The sequence below is a fragment of the Anopheles marshallii genome, chromosome 2 (assembly GCF_943734725.1).
Source record: "Anopheles marshallii chromosome 2, idAnoMarsDA_429_01, whole genome shotgun sequence".
Classification (NCBI taxonomy): domain Eukaryota; kingdom Metazoa; phylum Arthropoda; class Insecta; order Diptera; family Culicidae; genus Anopheles; species Anopheles marshallii.
The window spans coordinates 54,635,675-54,657,215 of record NC_071326.1 but is presented as its reverse complement, the minus strand read 5'-3'; the positions used below and the strand labels follow the sequence as shown (position 1 = coordinate 54,657,215).

Sequence of the window (21,541 nt, the reverse complement as noted above, 5' to 3'; positions counted from 1 at the left end):
GTTTTGAACGACAATTTGATCAAATTCCATTACACCAGTGTAGTCCGATCATCGTCTCAACGGCACGGTTGAATTCGTTCATCGAACTATTTGAGAAATACACAACGTATTGTCTCAGAAGGAAAGCACAAAAGATCTAACAGAATCAACGAAAATGAATTTGGCGATCGCTATGTGTAAGGATTCCATCCATTCTGAAACGAAACTCACGCAAAATGAATTGTTTCGCGGTCTTAGATGTGATCAATCGATACCATCAAATCTCGACGAGTGCATACAACTGAAGGAGAAAATATATTAAGAGGTCCATCACAAAATGCAAGAAGAAAAAGAAAGGAGGATTACCAAGTTGAATGAAACGAGAGAAGAACCTATTAGCCTTTCAGAAGGAGAAACCATGTTTTTGCGGAAAAGAAACAATTTAAAACATCAAGAGCGCTACAAAGAAATTCGTGTATTAGAAGATAAAGACGTGAACTTCATAAATGATTGTGGTAGAAAACATCACAAAGAAAAACTAAAAAGAAAATGTATTAATTAAACGTATTTTGAAAGCATAACCATTAGCAATACGCAGCAAATTAGTATGAGTTAGATAGGTAAATAAAAACGAATTTAAAATTTATAATGAATGTCATAGACTTAAGGATAGAATTATAACGTTTTAAGACAAAATCAAAAAAGAAGATAAATCACGAGCTGAGTTACATAGATAACCACCTCAGAGGACATCAAACCCCGACATACTGCACTAGCTGCAGACGTTGCAATCCTGAAGTGCCGAGGACGACGCTTTTCTACCACCCCCCGAGAAGTTATGACCAGAAGGGATCACGCAGTGCGGTCCTGCGTTACCCCTGTATTAGATACCGATACTATCACCACTATCACCGACAGCTTTATATTTACAGCCAATCGGCAGATTGGTCAGATATCAGATCGGCATCAGCGTCCAAACGATAAACACGTATTTCGGTTGTCAATAAATAGCTGTGGCTACATACTCATAACTATATAAATAATTATAAGTTGATTCGTATTAGATGGTTTTATTATGTCTACACCACTCGACGGGCGAATCGCAGAAGAGGAAGATCCTTGTAGAGTAGCTCGCTCGTGACCTTATTCGCCACTCATGCGTGAGCGTGTTTATGGTGTGAGGTCGAGTCCTGTAATTCTTCCGGGGCGAGAAAACGGACGTCCCGTCCGTATTGAGCGAGGTCCATATACTCTCATCGCGAAGAGTAGCTGCTGTCGTATCGCTGAGTTTACAGTATTTACAAATTCATTTTTGATATCCTATCTAAATATAATATTATAACCTATCTAAAATTAACTATTCTAATGTGCCTTATTTACGTATTACAATTCAATTGGAGTTTACAATTTATTTAACGAATCCCGTTCAATTCAATTCATTTCTTATTCGTCTCATTTTGTTTTTGTTCCGCTTCACATCTCTGCTAATTTTTATAGCTCGTCTCTTATTTTGTATGCAACGCGTCAGTTGGTAACGTTGATCCAACTTTTTTCTTACCCCATTTTAAATAAAACGCTTTCCTTCCTCTACTACTGAAGGATCTTCCCTGGCTTCGTTGTGCTATTCCATTTTCCTTTTAGTTTTGTGTTGCAGACGCAGACTGTGTCGCATGTTTTGCGCTCTGGGTTGTTCGCGCCATGCGACAACATCCAGATGTGTGCATGACACAGGTGCGTCGCTTACGGGTCAATGCGTGATTGACCCGATATCAACGCGTATGCGTAATCGGCGGGACTTCGGGTTGAGTGCGGTGAGCATCAGCGGTGAGCAGACGTGCCGGCAACCGCTGCCGCACGTCACAGTGTTTTTATATATTTATTATTAATAAATGTAATAAGTAAACGTAAAAACAATGGTAAACGATCTGTGCTTCCGCGTCCATCCGTCCGAACCCCAAGACAAAACATTTTGTTTAGACTGCACATGACTTCATCGAAAATTTTCTTTGCATTTTGGGTAATTATCCTAGGGTTTACTTCATTTAGCTGGTTGAAGATAATTTCATTCTGTTTAAATTCTGCTGATTAATGCTATTGTACAATGACACTGTAATGTTCATGATTTCAAACGTACTTAGTTCCGGGAATTTGTATTTGTTGGTGTTGAAAATTTCTAATATTGTACTGTGAGTCTTTTCAACTTGCCCGTTTGATTCTGAACTCGACGCGAATTCTAGCTCGATACTAAGATTACTTAGAAATCCTCGTATTTGTGCACTTCTAAATGAGCATTCATGATCACATATTATTTTCTTCAGGGTTCTAAATGTTGATATGTAATGTGTGAGTCCCGTTTGGATGTCTATTGCGTTTCTTGAATCGATCTTCACTAATTGTAGGTGCTTAGAAAAGGCGCATACCAGTGAGAGAAAATAGAGCTTGTCTATGCCGAAGATAGCCATATGCACTCGTTCGAAAAGTGCTTTCCTGATCGGTCTTGGGGAATTTGTTTTGTTATAAGGCTTCCTTTCATAATTGTATTTAGCACAGGTTTTGCACGCGTTTACAATCATTCGTATTTTTATAATCATTTTGGGGAAATAATACGCCCTTTTCAACTGCTTCTCTGTTTCTTGAATACCTCTATGAGCGCGTTCATAGCCGCGTTTGAGTAATGAGTGCGTACTGTCTTTCTTTCTAAAATGACATCCTCAATCATATGTGGTGCTATCACGAAGTGAGAGAGGGTTTCACAAGAATATGATCTGCATACATCTTGTATCGCTTGGTACAATTGCTGCGGGGCGTGAATTGCGCTTTGTTTTCCATCGTAATACTTCCTATGATACGATTCGATTTCGTTGGTATTGTACGAGCCTTTGTTATTTGTTATTTGTTATTTATTTTAAATTCAATGGGCCTCATGTGACCCCTTTGAAGCATTTTAAGATTAGTTTTTCAATTATGAGGATGATTATGAGAAAACAAATTAACAGGAAGTTGACCGCACAGCACGAATACAGTTTAAAAACGCATAACGCGACATGTCAGGGTCGTAACGATCACAAACAGCATTAAACTCTCGGCACATAATTAAAAACGGATCAGAGGAACCGAAACGACTATGACTTTCCTCTACGTCAAGTAACATCCTAGCACGGAGCCTTCTAGCTGGGACGTTTATATTCAGTCTGGAGAGCAGCGTCGGCGAGTCAATTCGATAGTCAAGCAGCCCAGCAATAAATAATCTCTGCGCATTACAGTTCCGCTGTTTTAGCGACTCCAGGCCAAGAAATGCGCAGCGTCCATCATAATTCACTTGGACGTTCCAGGAACGAAGTGCAAACCGCGTGAATTTACGCTGAATGGACTCTAGGCGCGCCATGGGACGCACGGCTGTAGGCCACCACACCACAGATGCATATTCTATTACAGATCGAACTAGCGAACAGTAAATCATCTTAGCAGAGACCGGATCGTTGATGTCGCGCGCTAGTTTTTTGAGCAGGCCAATTAGCTGGTTACCCTTAGCAGCTGTATGTTCAAGCTGGTCATTGAAGCTCAACTTATCATCAAGGAGCACTCCAAGGTCTCTGATACAATTTTTGCGCTCAAGAGCGGAGTCGCTAATGGTGTACTGGTAGAGTGATAGGTTGCGTTTTCTGGCAAACGTTATGGCCGCACACTTATCGACGCTAAGCTTAAGGCCGTTCGTGAAGCACCAAGACTGGAACATACCTAATGCCTCCTGGAGAAGCAACTGGTCTGCATGGTTGTGGATAGGCAGAAACAGCTTTGCATCGTCAGCATACAATAGATGGCTTCCTGGGGGAAGCACCCAGGATACGTCGTTGATGTAGATCACGAACAGTAGCGGACCAAGATTGCTACCTTGTGGCACTCCAGAGCAAGCATTGATACGGCGCGAGGTGTGAATTCCCATCTTCACTTGGTAAGTTCGGTCGCTTAGATAGGACCGCATCCAGGCCATCAGGCCAAGCTTGGCAAGTAGCAACGCATGCGGAACGCTGTCAAAAGCTGCTTTTAGGTCAGTATGCACAGCATCGACCTGGAGACCTGCATCAATGGACCTGTGGCAGAGGCTAACAAATTCTACAAGGTTGGTGGTAGTCGAGCGCTTGGGGACAAACCCGTGTTGTGCGGCACTAATGTAGTTCGAAGCTGCCAGCAAGGAGTGGTTCGTACATTAAAAGCTCGAAGATGATTCGTCAAAAATTGCAACCAATATGGGGACAACCGTTGCGGCGCAGCGTTTCAAGATAGATGGCGGGATTCCGTCAGGACCCGGTGCAAGCGAAGGTTTAAGCCGGTCGATCGCCCACAAGACCGACGAAGTATCAATCGATGGGAGATTGGGCACCATGGCATGTTACCAGTGTTACTTTCGCACCCATTAAAGCTGACGCTAGTAGGAAATCCAGAGGATTTTCGCTTGGAATTGACGAAGCTCCAAAGTACGCGAGGGTTCCGACGGGAGCGTGTGGCCTGGCGCCGCAAGTGCGCCTGGTAACGGATTCTATTGTAGCGGCGGTAAATCATATGAGCTACATTGTAGTTACGCCGAGAAGCACTACACCTTCGCAAACGGTATTCACGAAAAGCAGCAGCCTTAGTCGCTTTCAGTCTCCGAAGGGTCCGGTCATTCCAGGGTGTACCACGTCTAATGCGCTTAATTGGAGTGCACTCTTTGAGAGCGTTAAGCTGCGGGGCCACGAGCGTTGAGACTGCGTCTCAAACCTCCTCAGTCACTCATTTACCTCAAAAAGTCACTCAAAACCAAAGTCTCCGTTGCCTCTTGAGGATTCCCTCAATTTCAGCACAGTGGTGACCTTACTGGATTTGATGTTGACAACACACAGTGTGTGACGAGTAAAATGTTTTTCATGTATTTTTATTTCTTGTTTGTACTGTATTTTTGTTTCAATTTTATGGAAAATATGGCCAAAAAAATTGTGGTTTGTTGATTAAAAACTAAATCATTATTTTCTTAATAACGAGAGCTTAATCGATCAATCATATTGCAGTTGAAAAGTATCAATTAAATTATAAAACATGTTCACAACTTTTGTCACACAGTGTTCCAAAAGGTACGTTGCGGACACATAAAAACATCGTACCGTACGCCAAAACCTTGTGCTTGCACAATCATAATTACACATAAAAAACTTTCTGAATGCAGTTACATTCATAATAGTACGCAAAAAATGTACTTGTATAAAAAAATAAACCATTATTCGTTCGCCATACCATCGGCAGATACAACAGGTTTTGTTTACATTTTAAGCTGCTAACTGGTCGGATCTGTCAAAAAAGTCTCAAAAATTTTTGAGACTTTTGTAGATGAGCCAGGTTTCCCTCAAAACTCAATTCACTCAATGTTTAGAGTTTTGAGGGAATCCTCATCGCTCGTGGCCTCGTGGCTTTACACATGAATAGCGTAAAATCAACGACTGCAAGGTCGAAAGAGCCGTAGTTAGAACATTTGAAGCCATCATCGAATGATGTGACCATCGCTACAAGTCTGTTGATGTCAGTGCGTGCGTAGTCAAGGCAGGGTATTGGAGCAATAACAGCCGGGTTAGATTGTGGCACAGAGAAAACGGTCTCTAGTGAAGGATGATAACAGTCCAAATTTAGCATAGGAGTACTGCAGGTGACAATCGGTGCGCAGGCCGATGCTGCAACACTGTTCGCAAATACGAGATCCAAAACGCGTCCGGAGGTGTTGAGGCAGTGGTTGAGTTGAAAAAGACCGTTTCGAAGTATCCCATCTGTGAACCGAGCAGAAATCGCAGATCGTGTATGAGGCTCGTAGGCAAAAACGGTAAATCAGGATCAGGCTGAACAGCTGACCAGGAAACAGTTGGCTGGTTGAAGTCCCCGAATAGTAAAAGACCATCGCCAGGGCGAGTAGCCAGGCACAACGAGCTGATCCAGTCGTCGAGTTCACAAAGTGTAGATGCGTTCACAGCCAGCCTAGGGGGAAGATAAACCGCCGCGATAAAAAGACGAGAGTCCCCAAGCTGAATAACAGCGCAAGCCAGCTCAAGCGATGAATGGTTTGCAGGGAATTCCCGTGACGTCAGTGAGTGAGAGCAGGCAATCAGTACTCCACCACCACGAGAGCAAGTACTGTTAGCAGCACTACGATCGCAGCGATAAACCTGGAAGTTATTGTCAAATAACAGAGACGTGGGCAAGCACGGCTCAAGCCATGTTTCAGTAAGCACCACTACATCGAAGTCGGATTCCATCATCGCTAGTCGAAATTCGTCAGTCTTAGTGCGTAGGCCCCGCACATTCTGATAATAGAGCGATATAGTAGTGCGTGATTCACAACACATGGCAGCAGCAGGATTGGTACGGCTCCTTTGTCGTGGCATTTTGTGTTGAGCGGGTGATCGTTTAGATTTGAAAAAAGCGATCAAGTGTGACTTGGTGCAAATTAGTGTTTAAACTGGCGTTGGTGTTTGTTTGAGTCGGGCCATCAACCATCGTTGAATTTGAGTGGTCGGCAGATTCGTTCAGCGTGTGATCGGTTGTGTGTCGATTACCCAATTGCGATGATGCGGGTTCAGGAGCAGGTGGCTGAGGTGCACGTGGTGGCTGAGATAAACGTGAAAGCGATCGCACAGGACGATCACCAGTGCTCCTGTACGTGTGTGACATGAAACGGCGGCCTGTGGTGACAGGTGTGCGAGTCATCAAGCGTTGGCTAGTAGAGTAAGGAGTGCGTGTCGGAAAGCGGAGATTGGTAGTGAGTTGTGGTGATGTGTGCTGTTGTTCATGTCGTGGTGATTGAAAGAACTCACGGACACCAACACCGACGGGCCAGGTGGATGGAGTGAGAGCTCTATCCCGAAGGCTTGCAGGTACTCTCACTTTGAAGGATAGCCACCTCATGGTATCCACCCTGGTTCCCATCCTCAGCAAGCAGTACGCAATTACGTCTTCGGTGGCTAATCGACGCTTTACTGAAGAAACCACTTGGTCCACGGTTACGGTAGTAGAAAGGTGGGTTAGACGGATCCAGATCCTATCCAAACGCTGCTTAGACGCCACAGCTTCAAGTGGCGACAAATGCGGATCAGTTCCCATGAGTTCCTCAGGCAGTGTAGGTGGTGGTGGGATGTAGGTGTCAGTGTTAGTGTTATGTGAGGACGCCGCAACAAAATTATCACCATTAATGGGGTAGATCACGCTCTAAGCCAGTTTTTTGAATGCGTTTTGACGTTTCCAGGCTTATCCGCTTACAGCGCGCCATACAAATGGCAAGCCAAGTTAAGCCTAGGAAAGAAGGATTAGATTGGTTTCTCAATGAAAGTACCCAAGTACCCAAAACCCAAACTCGACAAATGTCAAAACAAAGAATTTTGCTAGCTGGTCTGAGCCAGGTTAGGCCATGTTTCCCGTGTGCGAAAAAGGTAAACAAATTTTATTTAACGAAAACAACTAAAATAGGATTATTTTAATAATCAGACTTGTATATTAATTCATTGCATTGAAATTAAAATTAAATTACTAAACTTAAATCGATTTTCCTCAAATTGTAGTTTACTAAAATGATCCCTTGTGTCATTCTTTATGTCAAAATGCTATGTCCTTTACGAATCTGTACAGAATGATACAGCCCGGTACCTGCATTATTTGGCAGATACAGGCTTAAAGCTTAAGCTTTCTATCTTTTGGGATGATCTACCCCAATGTTTACATTTCTATTATCCAGCTTCTCCGCTTCAGGTGACACAAATTCCTCAACAACGCGCCTACGCTTATTGCCGGGAGCGGGTTGTGGATGACTGGAACGAGTGCGTGGTGTAGAAACAGATTGTAGGATGCTAAAACCACTTCGAACTTCAGCAACGATCGGTTCCACAAGCTTTCCCATAGCTGCCACAGCGGAGGCAAGAGCCGCCTGGAAACCAGCTTGTACGCCCAATTCCTTTATGGAACGGCACCGCGGGCTTTTACCGCGGGTGCAACCAGCGCAGCTCCAGTGCAGTTCGACATGACTCAGGACTGCATCAATTAGCGTAGGAGGCAGCTTACAGCACTCATGATGAAAAGTAGCTTCACAGTACGCACAGGTCATAACGCCGTCGGTAGCGTCAAGGGATACAGCACAAGACTGGCAGATAACGGCTATAGCGGTGTTTCGCGCGAGATAGCTGATGTCACAGAAAAGTCCGGATTATAGTGGTAAATTGCGATCGCGACGGTGCAAAACAGTGACTCAATAACAGGAAACAAATCAAGAACGAGCAGAACAAATTAAAGCGTGATACGCCACAGAAAACACAGAAGATTTTTAGAAACAATTACGAGCACCGCGGGAAAGCGTCTAAACAAACAGACTGTTTTGACAGTAATGCTTTGCTAATGATTATTCGTTTGTGATTTGGAAAAGGAGTTTCTGTAGTTACGTTTTCTTCTGGAGCTATGCGGAATACGATTTGGTTTCTGTAGTTGTTCACGGGTCTCTCGGTGAAATGATTATAAAAGTCTTTTGAACTTCTAGCTGAATCTGAATCTGTGCTTGAATCGGGAGGAATTGGGTCTGTATTATCTCCTGTTTGAACTGTCTCATTGTTATTTGCCTCCGCTTTCCTACTTAAGGCATCGGCGAATACGTTTCTTTTGCCTTCCTTATAGACCACATCATAATAATAGTTTTCTAAATCTAATCTCCAACGAATTATTTTTGAATATTTACATGAGTTTTTGATGAAAATTAATGGCTTGTGGTCTGCGACTAACGTGAATTTATGGCTGAACAAATAAGGCTTGATTTTTTCTTCGGCCTAAACTATGGCAAGTACCTATTTCTCGGTTGTAGAGTAATTTATCTCAGCGGTAAAGGTTTTCGATACGAATGCAATTGGATGTTCTTTTGAGTCGATAGTTTGAGACAAAACTGCGCCTAATGCGTAGTTTGAAGCATCGGTTGTAAAAGTAAAAGGTTTCGAAAAATCTGGGTACGCTAGTATTGGGTCCATGATAAGTATTTTCTTTGATTTTTCAAAGGCTTTAATGTATTCGGGAAGTGAAATCTTTTTTTTTTTTTCAAATACTTTGTCATGGGTCTAGTAATTTTAGCGAAGTTTTGTGTAGCCCAAAAGACCTAGGTATTGTTTTATCTCTTTCTCATTTGACGGTAATTTCCAGTTAACTATTTATTTGATTTTATTGGGATTTATTTTTATTCCGTCTTTTGTGACAATGTGACCGAGAAATTCACATTGCTTTTTCAAAAATTCACATTTTTTAATTTGTATCTTTAGATTAGCTTGCTGTAGCGTTTTTAGAACCTGGTTTAAATTCAAAAGATGATTTTCTAAATCCGTACCAAACACTATAACATCGTCAAGATAAATGTAGCATTTTTTCCCTAAAAGATATCCCAAAATTTCATTCATAATTCTTTGAAATGTTGATGGCGTATTTTTTAGCTCAAACAGCATTCTTAGGAATTCGTAGTGGCCGGATTCGGTGCTGAATGCAGTTTTTTGTCTTGATTCGGGTTCCATTTCTATTTGGTGGAAACCACTCTTAAGGTCCGAAGTAGAGAAATATTCTGAGCGGCCCAAATTGTGTAGGATATCATCGATCAGGAGGATAGGATACTTGTCGTCCACTGTAACATCATTTAGTTTCATGTAGTCGATAACAACACGGAAATTTTTCTTCCCTGATGCATCTGTTTTCTTTGGGACGACTCAGATGGGAGCATTCCATGGAGAATCAGAATGTTTAATAATCTCACACTTAACATTTCCTTAACTCTTAACAGTATTTGTTCTTTAACTACAGTTTTATGTGCATGTGAATAACTATATGTCTTTGTGTATATGGGTTTGTTGGTTGTAGTTGTTATTTTGTGTTCAATTTGAGTTATTGCTGACAATGTTTGATTATCTTTTGGAATAATTTCTTTATACTTAGATATTGTTTCTAGTATTTTTTTACTCTCATATTCGCTCAGGTGTTCTGTTTTAACAAGTTCTTTTAAATGTGAATCAAATTCATTGGTTGCACAGTTTAGAATATGAAATTCTCTTAACGAAGGTTCAATCGGATATTTGAGAAAATGTATTTTTTGGTTTAATAATGTCAACGTTTCATCTTTATAGCTAAGGATGGCTTTAAGAGTAGATAATGTTTCGGTGCCAATTAAACCATCAAAAAACTATGAAATTTAATTTCGTATAGTTCAATTGCGGGTAATTTTTCCCCAAGGAATAATGCTAGGCATTGTGAACGAACAGTGTGATTGCCATGCAAATTTTTAAACCTTGTGTCACCACACCTTCTTGCGTTTTTAATATTTCTGGCCGCAAAAGGTTTTTATTAGCTCCTGAATCAATAAGGATATTGAACGTTTTGTTATTAGACTTGTTTGTTACTTTGATGTACGTAAGGAAATTATGTTTATTTTGTGCTATTCCGTGTAACAAGTTTCCGAAGAAACACAAACATTTTCGTTATCATTAGAGTTATTGTTATTTTCAAAGCATTCATGATTATTGGTTGTTCTATTAAGGGTTAATTTAGAACGTGTTGTGCTTGTGTCCATTGGTACGTGGTAATCTTTTGTTGTATTTGAATGCGTGGGCTTGAAATTTGCGACATGCGGTCGCACGCATTTGGTGTGCGTTGGGGATCCGATCAAATTTCTTATCTGATTGGCTCCGATTAAACTTTTTATCTGACAAAGATGTATTCCATTTGGGTTGAACAATCCCATCAAAATTTCTTTTGATTTTCAACTTGCACAAAAAAAGTGTAAAAGTGCATGCACATGTCCAAAGTAATTGTCCTCTAGGCCTGCCATGAACGCTGCTAATGAATCTTCTTCGATAAAAGAGCTTATGACGTCCCAATTATTACGATATTTTGGAATTTGTTTCGCAATATTTTTAATTTTCTCCACTATTTCTTTATGAACTTGATAATTTTTGTGGATTGTTACATTTTTAGTCAATTTCCACTGCCATAATTGACATTTGTACGTGGAAATATCTTGTCGGTCTCCAAATGCGTTCATTAATATTTATTTATTTGTTCGAAATCATGAGGGTTTCCTTCCTGGCAAACAGCGTCGTTTGCTTTCCCTGTTAATTTACCACTAACAACGATTTCATACAAATTGAAAACGTCTTCGGGTACCATAGCTCTAAAAATATTTTTAGTATTTTCCACTTTGGCAATCCAAGCCAACAGTTGTTTTTTGTTACCATCAAATGATGATAGCTCTTTTATTGGATTAGGAATAACAAAAAAATCATTCCGTCGGTTCGGTGCGATTGGGTTCGATGACCGATCAAATTGTTCATCCACGTGTTTTCTGTTCTGCTTCTAACGCAATTTGACGTTCTGTTAAATCCTCCATAACGTTTTGCATTATGGACAGCTGTTCTAAAACGGTTTCCATTTCGTTATCGGTTATTGAAAAACCGGAGAGGGACAGTTCCTGAGTAATAGTAGTGGGAACGTATGCCAACTCGTGGTTTGATTCAGATGAGAATGAAATATCGCTTTCCGAATCCACTTCGTTTTCTCTAGCCAGCGACATTAACAGAAAAAGCACTAACACAAAATCACTTGATTCTCGTTTTTGTATTGAAGCGAGAATAAAACAATTAACTCACGGTATAACGTCGTGTTCGGAAACGGGTACCAGATACTCACGTGGTTTAACAATAGGCGGGGGGAACCTCAACTCACACGATGGATAAATCCTATGTGTCGTGGATGCCGTAGGCGGATTCCTTTTGCAGATTTTATTAATCAGCTACTGCCACTTTTATTCAACTAAAACTACACTGGTTAACTCCGTACGGCTGCGCCAATTAGAAGTTGATTCGTATAAGATGGTTTTATTATGTCTACACTACTCGACGGACGGATCGCAAAAGAGGAAGATCCTTGTAGAGCAGCTCGCTCGTGACCTTACTCGCCACTCACGGACTCATGCGTGAGCGTGTTTATGATGTGAGATCGAGTACTATATATGTATATATATATATATATATATATATATATATATATATATATATATATATATATATATATATATATATATATATATACATATATATATATATATAATTACGAGGACGACGCCACATTCGAGTTTAAAAAAAACAAGTTTTTATTGATCCAAAGCTACGTCTGAACTGATTCTCCTCATTGGTCTTGGCTGGCTGGCTGGCTGGTTAGCTGCTGACGTTGCGGGATTGTCGTCGATCGGATGTACGTGTCCACGCGCCGGATCGTATAACATGTTGCCATGGGCATCGGCGTATGCACGTGGTCACGTGGTGGTGTCCCATGGCACGTAACTCCTCCGGGGGGTGGAAGAGAGCATGTCCTCATGCGTTTCCAATCTTTGGTAGTGTTGTTGAGACGGTCTTGATTAATCTCCTGTAGAAAGTGATTGCCTGCAAATACTGCCAAGGAAATGGTCAACATGGTTGAGGTTGCAAGTTCCATAAGCAGACTCCAATTCCAGAGCGAGTTATCCTGCTTCAGATAAACGTTCTCCATCTTCTCGATATTTTCGAGGTCATCCTGTCTTCTCTGCGTTGATGTAGGCTTCCAGTTGATGACTGAGTTTAGTATTCCTTCCCAATATGGTTCCGGTCTATTGAAAATAGTTTTGGATACGAAGGTTTGGTTATCTATTGTTACCTGACATTCTTTGAATTGGACGAGGTTGATTATTATGTTATCCGACCCACAATTTGAGCTGAGCAGCATTCCTTGAGCGTTGTCCACGAGTAAGAATTCATCGGCTATCAGTTTAATCTCGGTTGATGTAACTCACGCGGTGCTACAATTGCCCTCTTTTCCCAATATGAGGTTGGAGATACATTCGTCGGCGTATTTGCTGATTTTACTTTGGTTCTGGACGTACTGCTCAAGTGTCGATGTGGTGTATAGTCCATGCTTTGATTTCATAAGATGCTTTGGTGCATTTTCGATGATTGTGTTGTTGACGCTGAGTGGAAAAATCGTTAGCATTGTAGACTCTTCCTTCTTCAATTGCGGGATTTTTAAAATGTAGAACAGATTCTGGCTATTAACTGCAATTTTTGGTTGGACTAGTACTAGACATTCATCTGGAATTGCTACGTATACTCCCTGATCCTCTAGTATCGTTCTGATACTGTTTATTTCGTTGGCGGTTAACAGTTTGCTCGTTGTCACTGATACTTTTGCCCACATTATTGCTTCGATGATGGATTCTAGCAAAGTGGTTCATTGTATCTATGTTGATTATCGTGGTGATGGACTGCATCTCATTGAGGACCCTGTTTGTCTCTTTTAAAACGTTGTTTACTGCGTTGGTAAGCATTTGCACCCTTTTGCCAAGTTGTTCGTTGAACATGTATTGCTGGTTGTTGTTGTTAATAAGCTTGTTTAGTGTTGTGTCGATTATACGAAGGTCTTCTGCATCTGGACTGCCGCCAAGCCATTTCCAAATTTGTCCTATTATTTCTAGGCTTCTAGCCTTGCGTTGTTTTGAAGGAACTATTTGCATTAGGCTTGAGTATAGCGACATTACTTTCAGGCGCATTAACGAAAGAGAAAACGTTGTTTGCTTTACTTCGCTATCATATCGAGGAAATAAAAATTTGTACGGGATAATGGTGCAAGAGGAAAGCAATGCGGGCCGGCCGTTGGCGGGCTGGCCAACGCAAAAAATGCGTTGGATAAGTTTGTTGACGTGCAAGATAAAGCTGAAACAACAAAAACAGATATTTTGCCTAGTTGCGAGTTGCGAGTTGCCTAGCCACGAGGAAAGTAGAATAATCGCTCCCATCCGTAATGATGTATCACACGATACGAACGAAACAGGTTCAACGAGCTCTACTATCCCAAAAGATATTTCACTGTGGAAACGTCCTTTTTCATAGGAGTTTGTTGACTTTGTTGTATTAGGCTTTGTATTACAGAAGCCTGACACAAGACCATTTTAATAGAAAAAAGCAATGGGGTTTTGGAAGAGAGAACTTGGCTCGTGTTTTCCTCAATCAATAAATGTGTCTATTGTTACCCTTTTCTAATTCAAATTCGAAATTTACAGCAGGTCTAAATAACTGGAAGTCTATTACCGCTCTTCTGTCAGGTCATGAAACATCAAAAGAACACATATCATCAATGTGCAGCTTATATAAAAGATCTGGAATGCGTAATAGAGTCGATTCCGCGTTGGAGTTAGACAAGGACAAGGAAGAGAAATATTGGAAAGAAGTTCTTAAGCGAGTAGTTAGTAAAATTAAATTATTGAGTCATTTAGGAATCGCTTTTAGAGAAAACGACGAAAGCAAGCAAAGACAACGAATGGGAAATTATCTGTCCTGCTTAGAATATTTAGCAGAATATGACGAATTTTTAAAACAACATTTAGAAAAATATGGCCATCCTGGTCGTGTAGAAATGAACTATTTGTCACATCATATTTGCGATGAGTTTTTAGAAATCATCAATGAACAAATTAAAAACAAAATAGTTGAAGATGTAATATTAGCACTATATTATAGCATCATAATAGATTCTACCCCGGACGTAGCTCACATCGATCAACAAACTTTTGTAATACGGTATGTTGCTCCTTATGAGAAAATATTCGAACGTTTTCTGGGATTTATTCCAATAGATAGACATAACGCATCTTATCTAGAACAAGAAGTATTGAATAAATTAAATAAATTTGGTTTGAATGTTTCAAACTGCCGTGGTCAGTCATTTGATAATGCTGCAAATATGTCGGGGAAATACTCGGGATTACAAGCACGCATTAGACAACACAGTTCGAGGGCCGTATTTATTTCGTATATTCAAGTGGGCTCCTTTTAATCTTTCAAAAATTTTCCACTTTATGGTGTTGAAGAGACGGTGGAAAAATTATAATAATACTATATAAACGAAACAGCATGTTCCTATGTGATCTCTCCAAACTACACGAACATTTCGACAACTCAACAGATTGTGGCACAATCTGAACCTGTTGTCAATTCCATAGCAAAATCGGTCAGATGAGATCTGACGCGGTTTGGTGCGTGTAGTTTGAACAGTGTCAGGCTCAGTTCATAAAAATATTACGAATAATGTTTTTTTCAATATTTAAAGATTAGCTTGCACCAAACTTTGACTAACTTTGAGTTACAATGTAGAATGGACATAAAACAACAACAAACGCAACATAAAAGCTATTTCAACGGATTTATCAAGCCGTCTGATGCGGTTTGTCCAGGCACGATTGGATGGTCTGGGAACTAAAGATTTTAACGACGCCTGCTGTCAAACTGTGTGTGTAGTTTAGCTGTAAGGATGTTGTAATAAAGGTATAGTGTGCTTTATTACGGCTTCTTGACGGCATCGATACATCTAATCTAAGAATAAGGTCGTACATTGCCGATCTTTCGTACTCGGTATGGATTGGCGATTTGCTATCTAGGACTGTATTGGTGTCATCTGGTCTGCCGCAAGGCTGCTGCCTGGTAGATGCCTGCTGATATCTCTTACCCTTTGATGTATACCTTCTTCATGTCTTAATGATAATGACAGCAAACAACCCTCACCTTTACGTTGACAATGGGAAATTATTTCGTGATATCTACTGTTCTGCAGCTCACAAAATTTGACAGGCTTTGTGCTTTTCAATTTGTGGAGTCACTAACCGCATCCAGCATCACTAAACCATGGAGCTGAAACCTTAAACAGACAAGAAAAACTCACTTTTTAAGCAGAGGAAACTGCAGGCAAATATTGTACAGAATTTGGTAAGTTTAACGTAAGGTGCGCAGGTTCGGTGGAAGATAAATGAAATACATTTAACAAAAGCTTTAAAGCGTTACAGCGTTTAAACCGTAAAGCGTTTTCGTAAGGTTGATTTAAGTATTATAATTTTTTTCAATTTTTATTCTTTTATAATGTTTTATAAATATTTTATATTGGCCGAGTACACCCGGGATATGATGACCTTTCACTGTTTGCAGAAGGAAATGCATTCAAACGAATGTAAATTGTATCTTAGATTAAGTTACCTTTAGTAGAAAGCAATACTACGACCAGGCTGGCCGTTCTTGTTGAATAAAAAAAATAAATGTTTTACATTTTTCTTGATCCTTATATAAACCACAAAAATTCGAGGCGTTTAATTAGATTGAAGAAAAATTATAAATTTTTATGAAGAATTTTATATGAAAGCATGGAACAGGAGTAGTGTTCGTTAAGATTTGAAAGATATTGCAGTTAGATTTTTAAAATAAACTTTATTGTTAATTTTTTTTTATTTCGCCAAACCGGCTATTGTAATGCTTAACTCTTCTACTCAGTTTGATAGTGAATTTTCTTGCCTGCTTTATTGGCACTACAACCTCAAGAGGTCTATGCCCATCATTTCTGGCCATTACTTAGACTTTATTTACTCGTAGCCGGATAGTCAGTCCTGCGTACGAAGGATTGGTCTGGATGGGATTTTGGACCGATCCTGTTGTATGAAAATCGACGCCGCAATCAATACACCACCCCGGGCCGCTCCATTTTGTTGACTTACATTTACGAAATTTCTGTAACAATTTCAACGCATAAAAGTTCATTTTGTCAGCATTACGGTTTGGCCGTTCTTCTTGAATAAAAAAAATATTTTTTTCCAAGAAATTGCCGGGTTTTTAGTAAACATGCCGGAATACCGGAAAATTGTGAATGTCATTCAAAAGTATACCAAAAAAAAAATGGTTCTTCAACCGAAAGTGCTTCATTTGCGTTGTCTCCTTAGAAAAGACAGTCAATTTGTTTGTTAACCACTGGATGTCTCTTGAGAGGAGACAGCCAAGTAGATTGTGATGTATTGTTAATTTTGTCCGGTCGGTTCTCGAGTTTGCCAATTTCGTTGGTTTGCCACTCGTACAACTTCAGTCAATCCAGCTAAAGTTTTAGCGCCTCACTCTGCGCTCCTAGGATCACCAGCACGATGATCGGTCCAGGTGTCTAATGCTGGGACTTTCGCCCCTTGAAAAAAAGATGCTGAACACAAGGCTTTTGTTCGCGGCGGGGCTATTAAATGTTGAGTCTTTTTTGCTACTCTCGGCCAATAACATTTACGTACCTGGCCGTGCATTACCAGCCAAGTTCTTACACGTGATGGAAATTCGATGCACAGCTCATGCGCATGAACGTCAACGATATTTGAGACGAGTTTAAGCTTGGAATGTTGAACACGGTATGTTTACTACATACATGTCTTACGAGTGTCGTTCTCACTGTTATAAAGTACTTTGTCACTTGATGTAAGTTTAACGTTCCTTCCCGTCATTTTCGCTAACGTCCTTTTCTTGTTGCTGCTTTCCGCCTGCTTCATGTTACTCCGAGGCGTCACACGCAATTTGGTGTTTTTCTTTCCTTTTTCGCCAGTGAATGTATACAGACAATCAAACAGGTACACTATCACAGCGAACGGTTATAACGCGCGATAGATTCGCGTATATCGAATATCAAATATCATGCAATATAAAGTGGTCTTCTTTCATTTTTTGGACTTTTATATATTCATCATATATTCATCATTCCGGGCAACACCGAATTAGATGGCATTTTCAAACGTTTTTGGTTATTTTTTTGTGGCTGCTGGATGGTTATTTTTTAAGAGAATTAATTTTAATTGAAAGCATTATAACTTAAGAAAAGGCTGGAGTTTTAACACAATGTAGAAGACCGTTGCTGAGAAATGCAATTTTCATGACTTTTTTTCAGTCAGATAGTCAGATAGTTGGATTTCCCAACACTAGTAGATATCACAGTCGAGATCTCGTAATGTGTGGAAAATGACACAAAACGATGTAATAAATAAAAATGGTTCAGTCAAAGACAGCGATTGTATTGTATATATATTGTAACGATCAGTCAAATAAATAGCTCAGTAAAATCAGTAAATAAATTACCGATAATAAACCGACTGCAATAGTACATATGTGGATGTATAGTTTTAGTTTGGAGACAATACACATGTATTGACAGTGCATTTAAGTGTTAGTACTTTTAACAACATTTCAAAACGCCGTATCGTCCTTCCTGAACATGCTAGTATTTCGCCACTTCTGTATTAGTCCGGGTATTAGATTTGACTGAATGAATTACATTGAAATACAACTCAGACTATTGAACCGGTCTGTATTTTTGGTATTTAGATAAATGTTTACAGAAACTCGCCCATCGGTTTGATAATCAGCTCATGAATCTGAAACAAATGAATAAACAAAACAAAAGGTAGAAACTTTTATAAGAAGTGCATTGTGTAGGTAAATAGTCAGCACGCGTACTTGCACATTTTCTGGTGTGGTGATAGCATAAAGTACTGCTTCGGCAACATCTGAAGGCTTTAATTTCGGCATGTAGTTGACAATTTCATTGTCCTTCGATGTGTTTGCCGACAGAATGTCACCTTCCACTAAGCCAGGACTAATACTCTGTGAATGATAATCAAATTGTACAAACATTGTTAAAATACGTGATTTTGTTCTAATTGCAATCAAGTAAAGTGTTGCATGGATCATGCCAATATATCCCACAGGCTTGATGTGATGGGTGATCACACCCATGCTATGTTTTAAAATGACGAAAGTTCGTTTAATTGTTGTGTTACCGCGATGTTGTAAACTGCCGTGTTTTGGTTAATATGTTGTGTAATCGGTAGTTAGTGCATCAATCCTGCTCCCCAATGTAACAATACAATGAAGTTTTTTACGTGTGTTTGAATCCCACGACGCCTTTACTTGGGGTGTCAAAAAAAGGTTACACCCCTTTGGGAAAAAAACATGCTCTGTAAAGAACTGCCAGGTAAGAAATTGTCTCACGCGTTGGTTACAGGCGTAGCTCAATTTTTGACGGTGCCTAATTATCTTATCAAATGATAATTCGGTTCAAAAGCAATTCCGAATATTCTAAAGGAAGTTTGACTATGACTATCATGTAAAAAATGAAGATTGCAGCATGGTACTGAATAAACGAACTGTCGACTATCCGGTGCATGAATACTAGTATGAGTTATATAATTCCAGTAAAAGTACATAAAAATTTATACCGGATAGGCTAGATTTCAAAGTCGAATTAGACAACTATGAGAGATGGTAATAATATGATATCACATGCCGAAACCATGATTGTGTATACAAGCAAAACATCTGATGTAATTACAAGCAGACGGAACAATAAACCGAGTTTGGGACCTCTGATTACGGGTAGGCACAGATAATGAACAGGACTTCTGATTATGGACAAACAAACACGCGTTCATGTTACATAGGAATGCAATCGTACGTCCTTATAGCTAAAAAACGAATATGCTACCATACAGATAATAGTTAAACACTAAGTATTGTAATCGACCTTGTAGAACACCGAATCCGTAACAACCAAACTAAAGTGTACAAAATAATTTTAAAATAACGGTCAAACAACTACTTACCGTAACTTTACAACCTGTGCCTAAGTAAACAAGTTCTTGTCTAATACATTCGGTAATGGCCGTGACTGCATATTTCGATGCCGGGTACATTCCATTCAATGGTCGCGTTCCTGGGACGGCTTGGTGCACTTTATGACCAAATATGCTGTTTACGTTAATTATGTGACCCTTCACATCGCGGGCTTTCATCGATTTGACAGCTTCCCTTGTGCACAAGGATAATCCAATGATGTTCGTCTCCATCGTCTTATACAGATCTCTTGTATTGTTTTTCTCCGTTAGCAAGCATTTTGTGATGATCCCTGCGTTATTCACCAGCATATCTACCCCACCATACGTGTTTTCGATCCATCCATACGCATACTTAATGTCGTCCTCCACAGTAATATCACACTCAACGTAATTCAGCGTACCGGCTACATCAAACAGGCTAACGCGTAGTTTTTCCACCTTGTCACGCCGTCTTGAAAGCGCACATACGATCATTCCCGCTTTGACGAGTTCTATCGCTATGGCACCACCAATTGCACCGCTGGCGCCAGTTACGACTGCAACCTTGCCATGCCAACGTTTCATTCGGTCGGCAATATCTAATCTAACTGATGGCAATGGGGCCGGTGGCGTGGCCTCATTACTATCATTATTTCCGTTGTTACCATTGGCTGACATTTTGAATTAGCCGTTACTGTAAAAAAAAGAATAAATCCATATCATTAAGACATACCTATGAGTCAATTTGCAACAAAGCGTAGCTTGTTTGGCTAAAAATATTTCAATTTTGCTTATTGGCAAAGTATCAAGATTAGATGCGCAATTGCTCTCATCAATAATGCATTGTTAATCCCATGAGCATAGAATGCAAGTAGAAATGAGGGGTCACTTGACCGATGCTTAAGATAGATAACAAGGTATACTATATTTAGTTTGAGTTTTAAATAAAAAAATAGTTCTTTTCTTAACGCAAAGCAAGTATATTCATTTGTACGTACGTATTGATGTAAATTTTTCTTATTTAAAATAAAATCGACTCAATTATACTCAATTATTATGTTGTTTTTATTATTATTATTATTATTATTATTATTGCTATTATTATTATTATATTAAACTATTATACTCAGACTCAATTATAATAAAAAATCCCAGAATGGAAAAAAAAGATTATACAATGATTTATAACTAACCATAGAATTTAATATAGCTCGTCCAAATAATATTGTAAAGTAAACTTCTGCTACACTTTTATAGAGTGTGCAAAATTCATGTATTTTACACATAATAACAATACTATTGTTGCATTAAGCAACTATCGAACACCGTTTTTTACAATTTTTTTCTGTCTCTTCTATATTGTGAAAAATAAAAAAAATATTGAACCAATCGCAACAACTATATTACGTTACCACATGCACTACACGTATAAACAAGAACATTTTAAAAACATTTTCCCACTTTCGTGCACTTAGTACATTGAATCGGTTGTTGTTTACATCTTTTCACTATTTTATTTAACTTACTTTAGTTGTTGTAATTAAACAGCTTCGTTAATTAATGTATAGTTGTACTCGCGGAAAACGTTTCCTTGATGCTTCTAGTCAGCGTTTTGCGACACAAAAAACTTTTCAAGAGCACAAATTATTGAAATAATTGTTCAAAGGGGTTGATTTGAAAGCAACACGGTTTAAGAAGCAAATGAGCACCACAGTCTTCACCAAAGCAATAGTACAAAATGTCGAACGGGGTTTTAACCACAACCTATTTATATAAGCTTTCCCGGCTCGCTTAATGATTTTGATTTGCATGATCTCTTCTACACTAGTACATATTTACCTTACCTCAATACAATAACAAATCGAATACCGTACTCAGAGTACAGTCGGTTAGATAAATTTATAAAAAAGATGCGCAGCAAAAAATCCCTCCGAATGCCTTTCGCACATTGGCATTCACTTTTCTAATTAGGAAATAAACACTGTGTGTGTAAGTGAATACATTTTATGGATCCGTCCAACATTGTTTCTCCCACTTGCACTATCTGGATTTATTGTTATTAAATATGATTCATCTTTT

The 21,541-nt window shown here is 39.4% G+C and overlaps 1 protein-coding gene across 1 annotated transcript; it reads right to left on the bottom strand.

Moving 5' to 3' along the window:
• Positions 1-18,202: 18,202 nt before the first annotated feature.
• LOC128707568 (farnesol dehydrogenase-like) lies at positions 18,203-20,140 on the bottom strand. The gene is made up of 3 exons (XM_053802525.1): positions 19,472-20,140; positions 18,327-18,473; positions 18,203-18,244 (listed from the first exon to the last, which is right to left on the bottom strand). The coding sequence occupies exons 1-3, from the start codon at positions 20,138-20,140 to the stop codon at positions 18,203-18,205; spliced, it is 858 nt and encodes a 285-aa protein (XP_053658500.1).
• Positions 20,141-21,541: the final 1,401 nt, after the last annotated feature.

Coding starts and splice junctions, on each gene's coding strand:
- LOC128707568 (XM_053802525.1), bottom strand. CDS start 20,140: ATGTCAGCCAATGGTAACAACGGAAATAATGATAGTAATGAGGCCACG. Junction 18,474..19,471: donor GCACAGGTTGTAAAGTTACG/GTAAGTAGTTGT, acceptor TATCATTCACAG/AGTATTAGTCCTGGCTTAGT. Junction 18,245..18,326: donor CCACACCAGAAAATGTGCAA/GTACGCGTGCTG, acceptor CATTTGTTTCAG/ATTCATGAGCTGATTATCAA.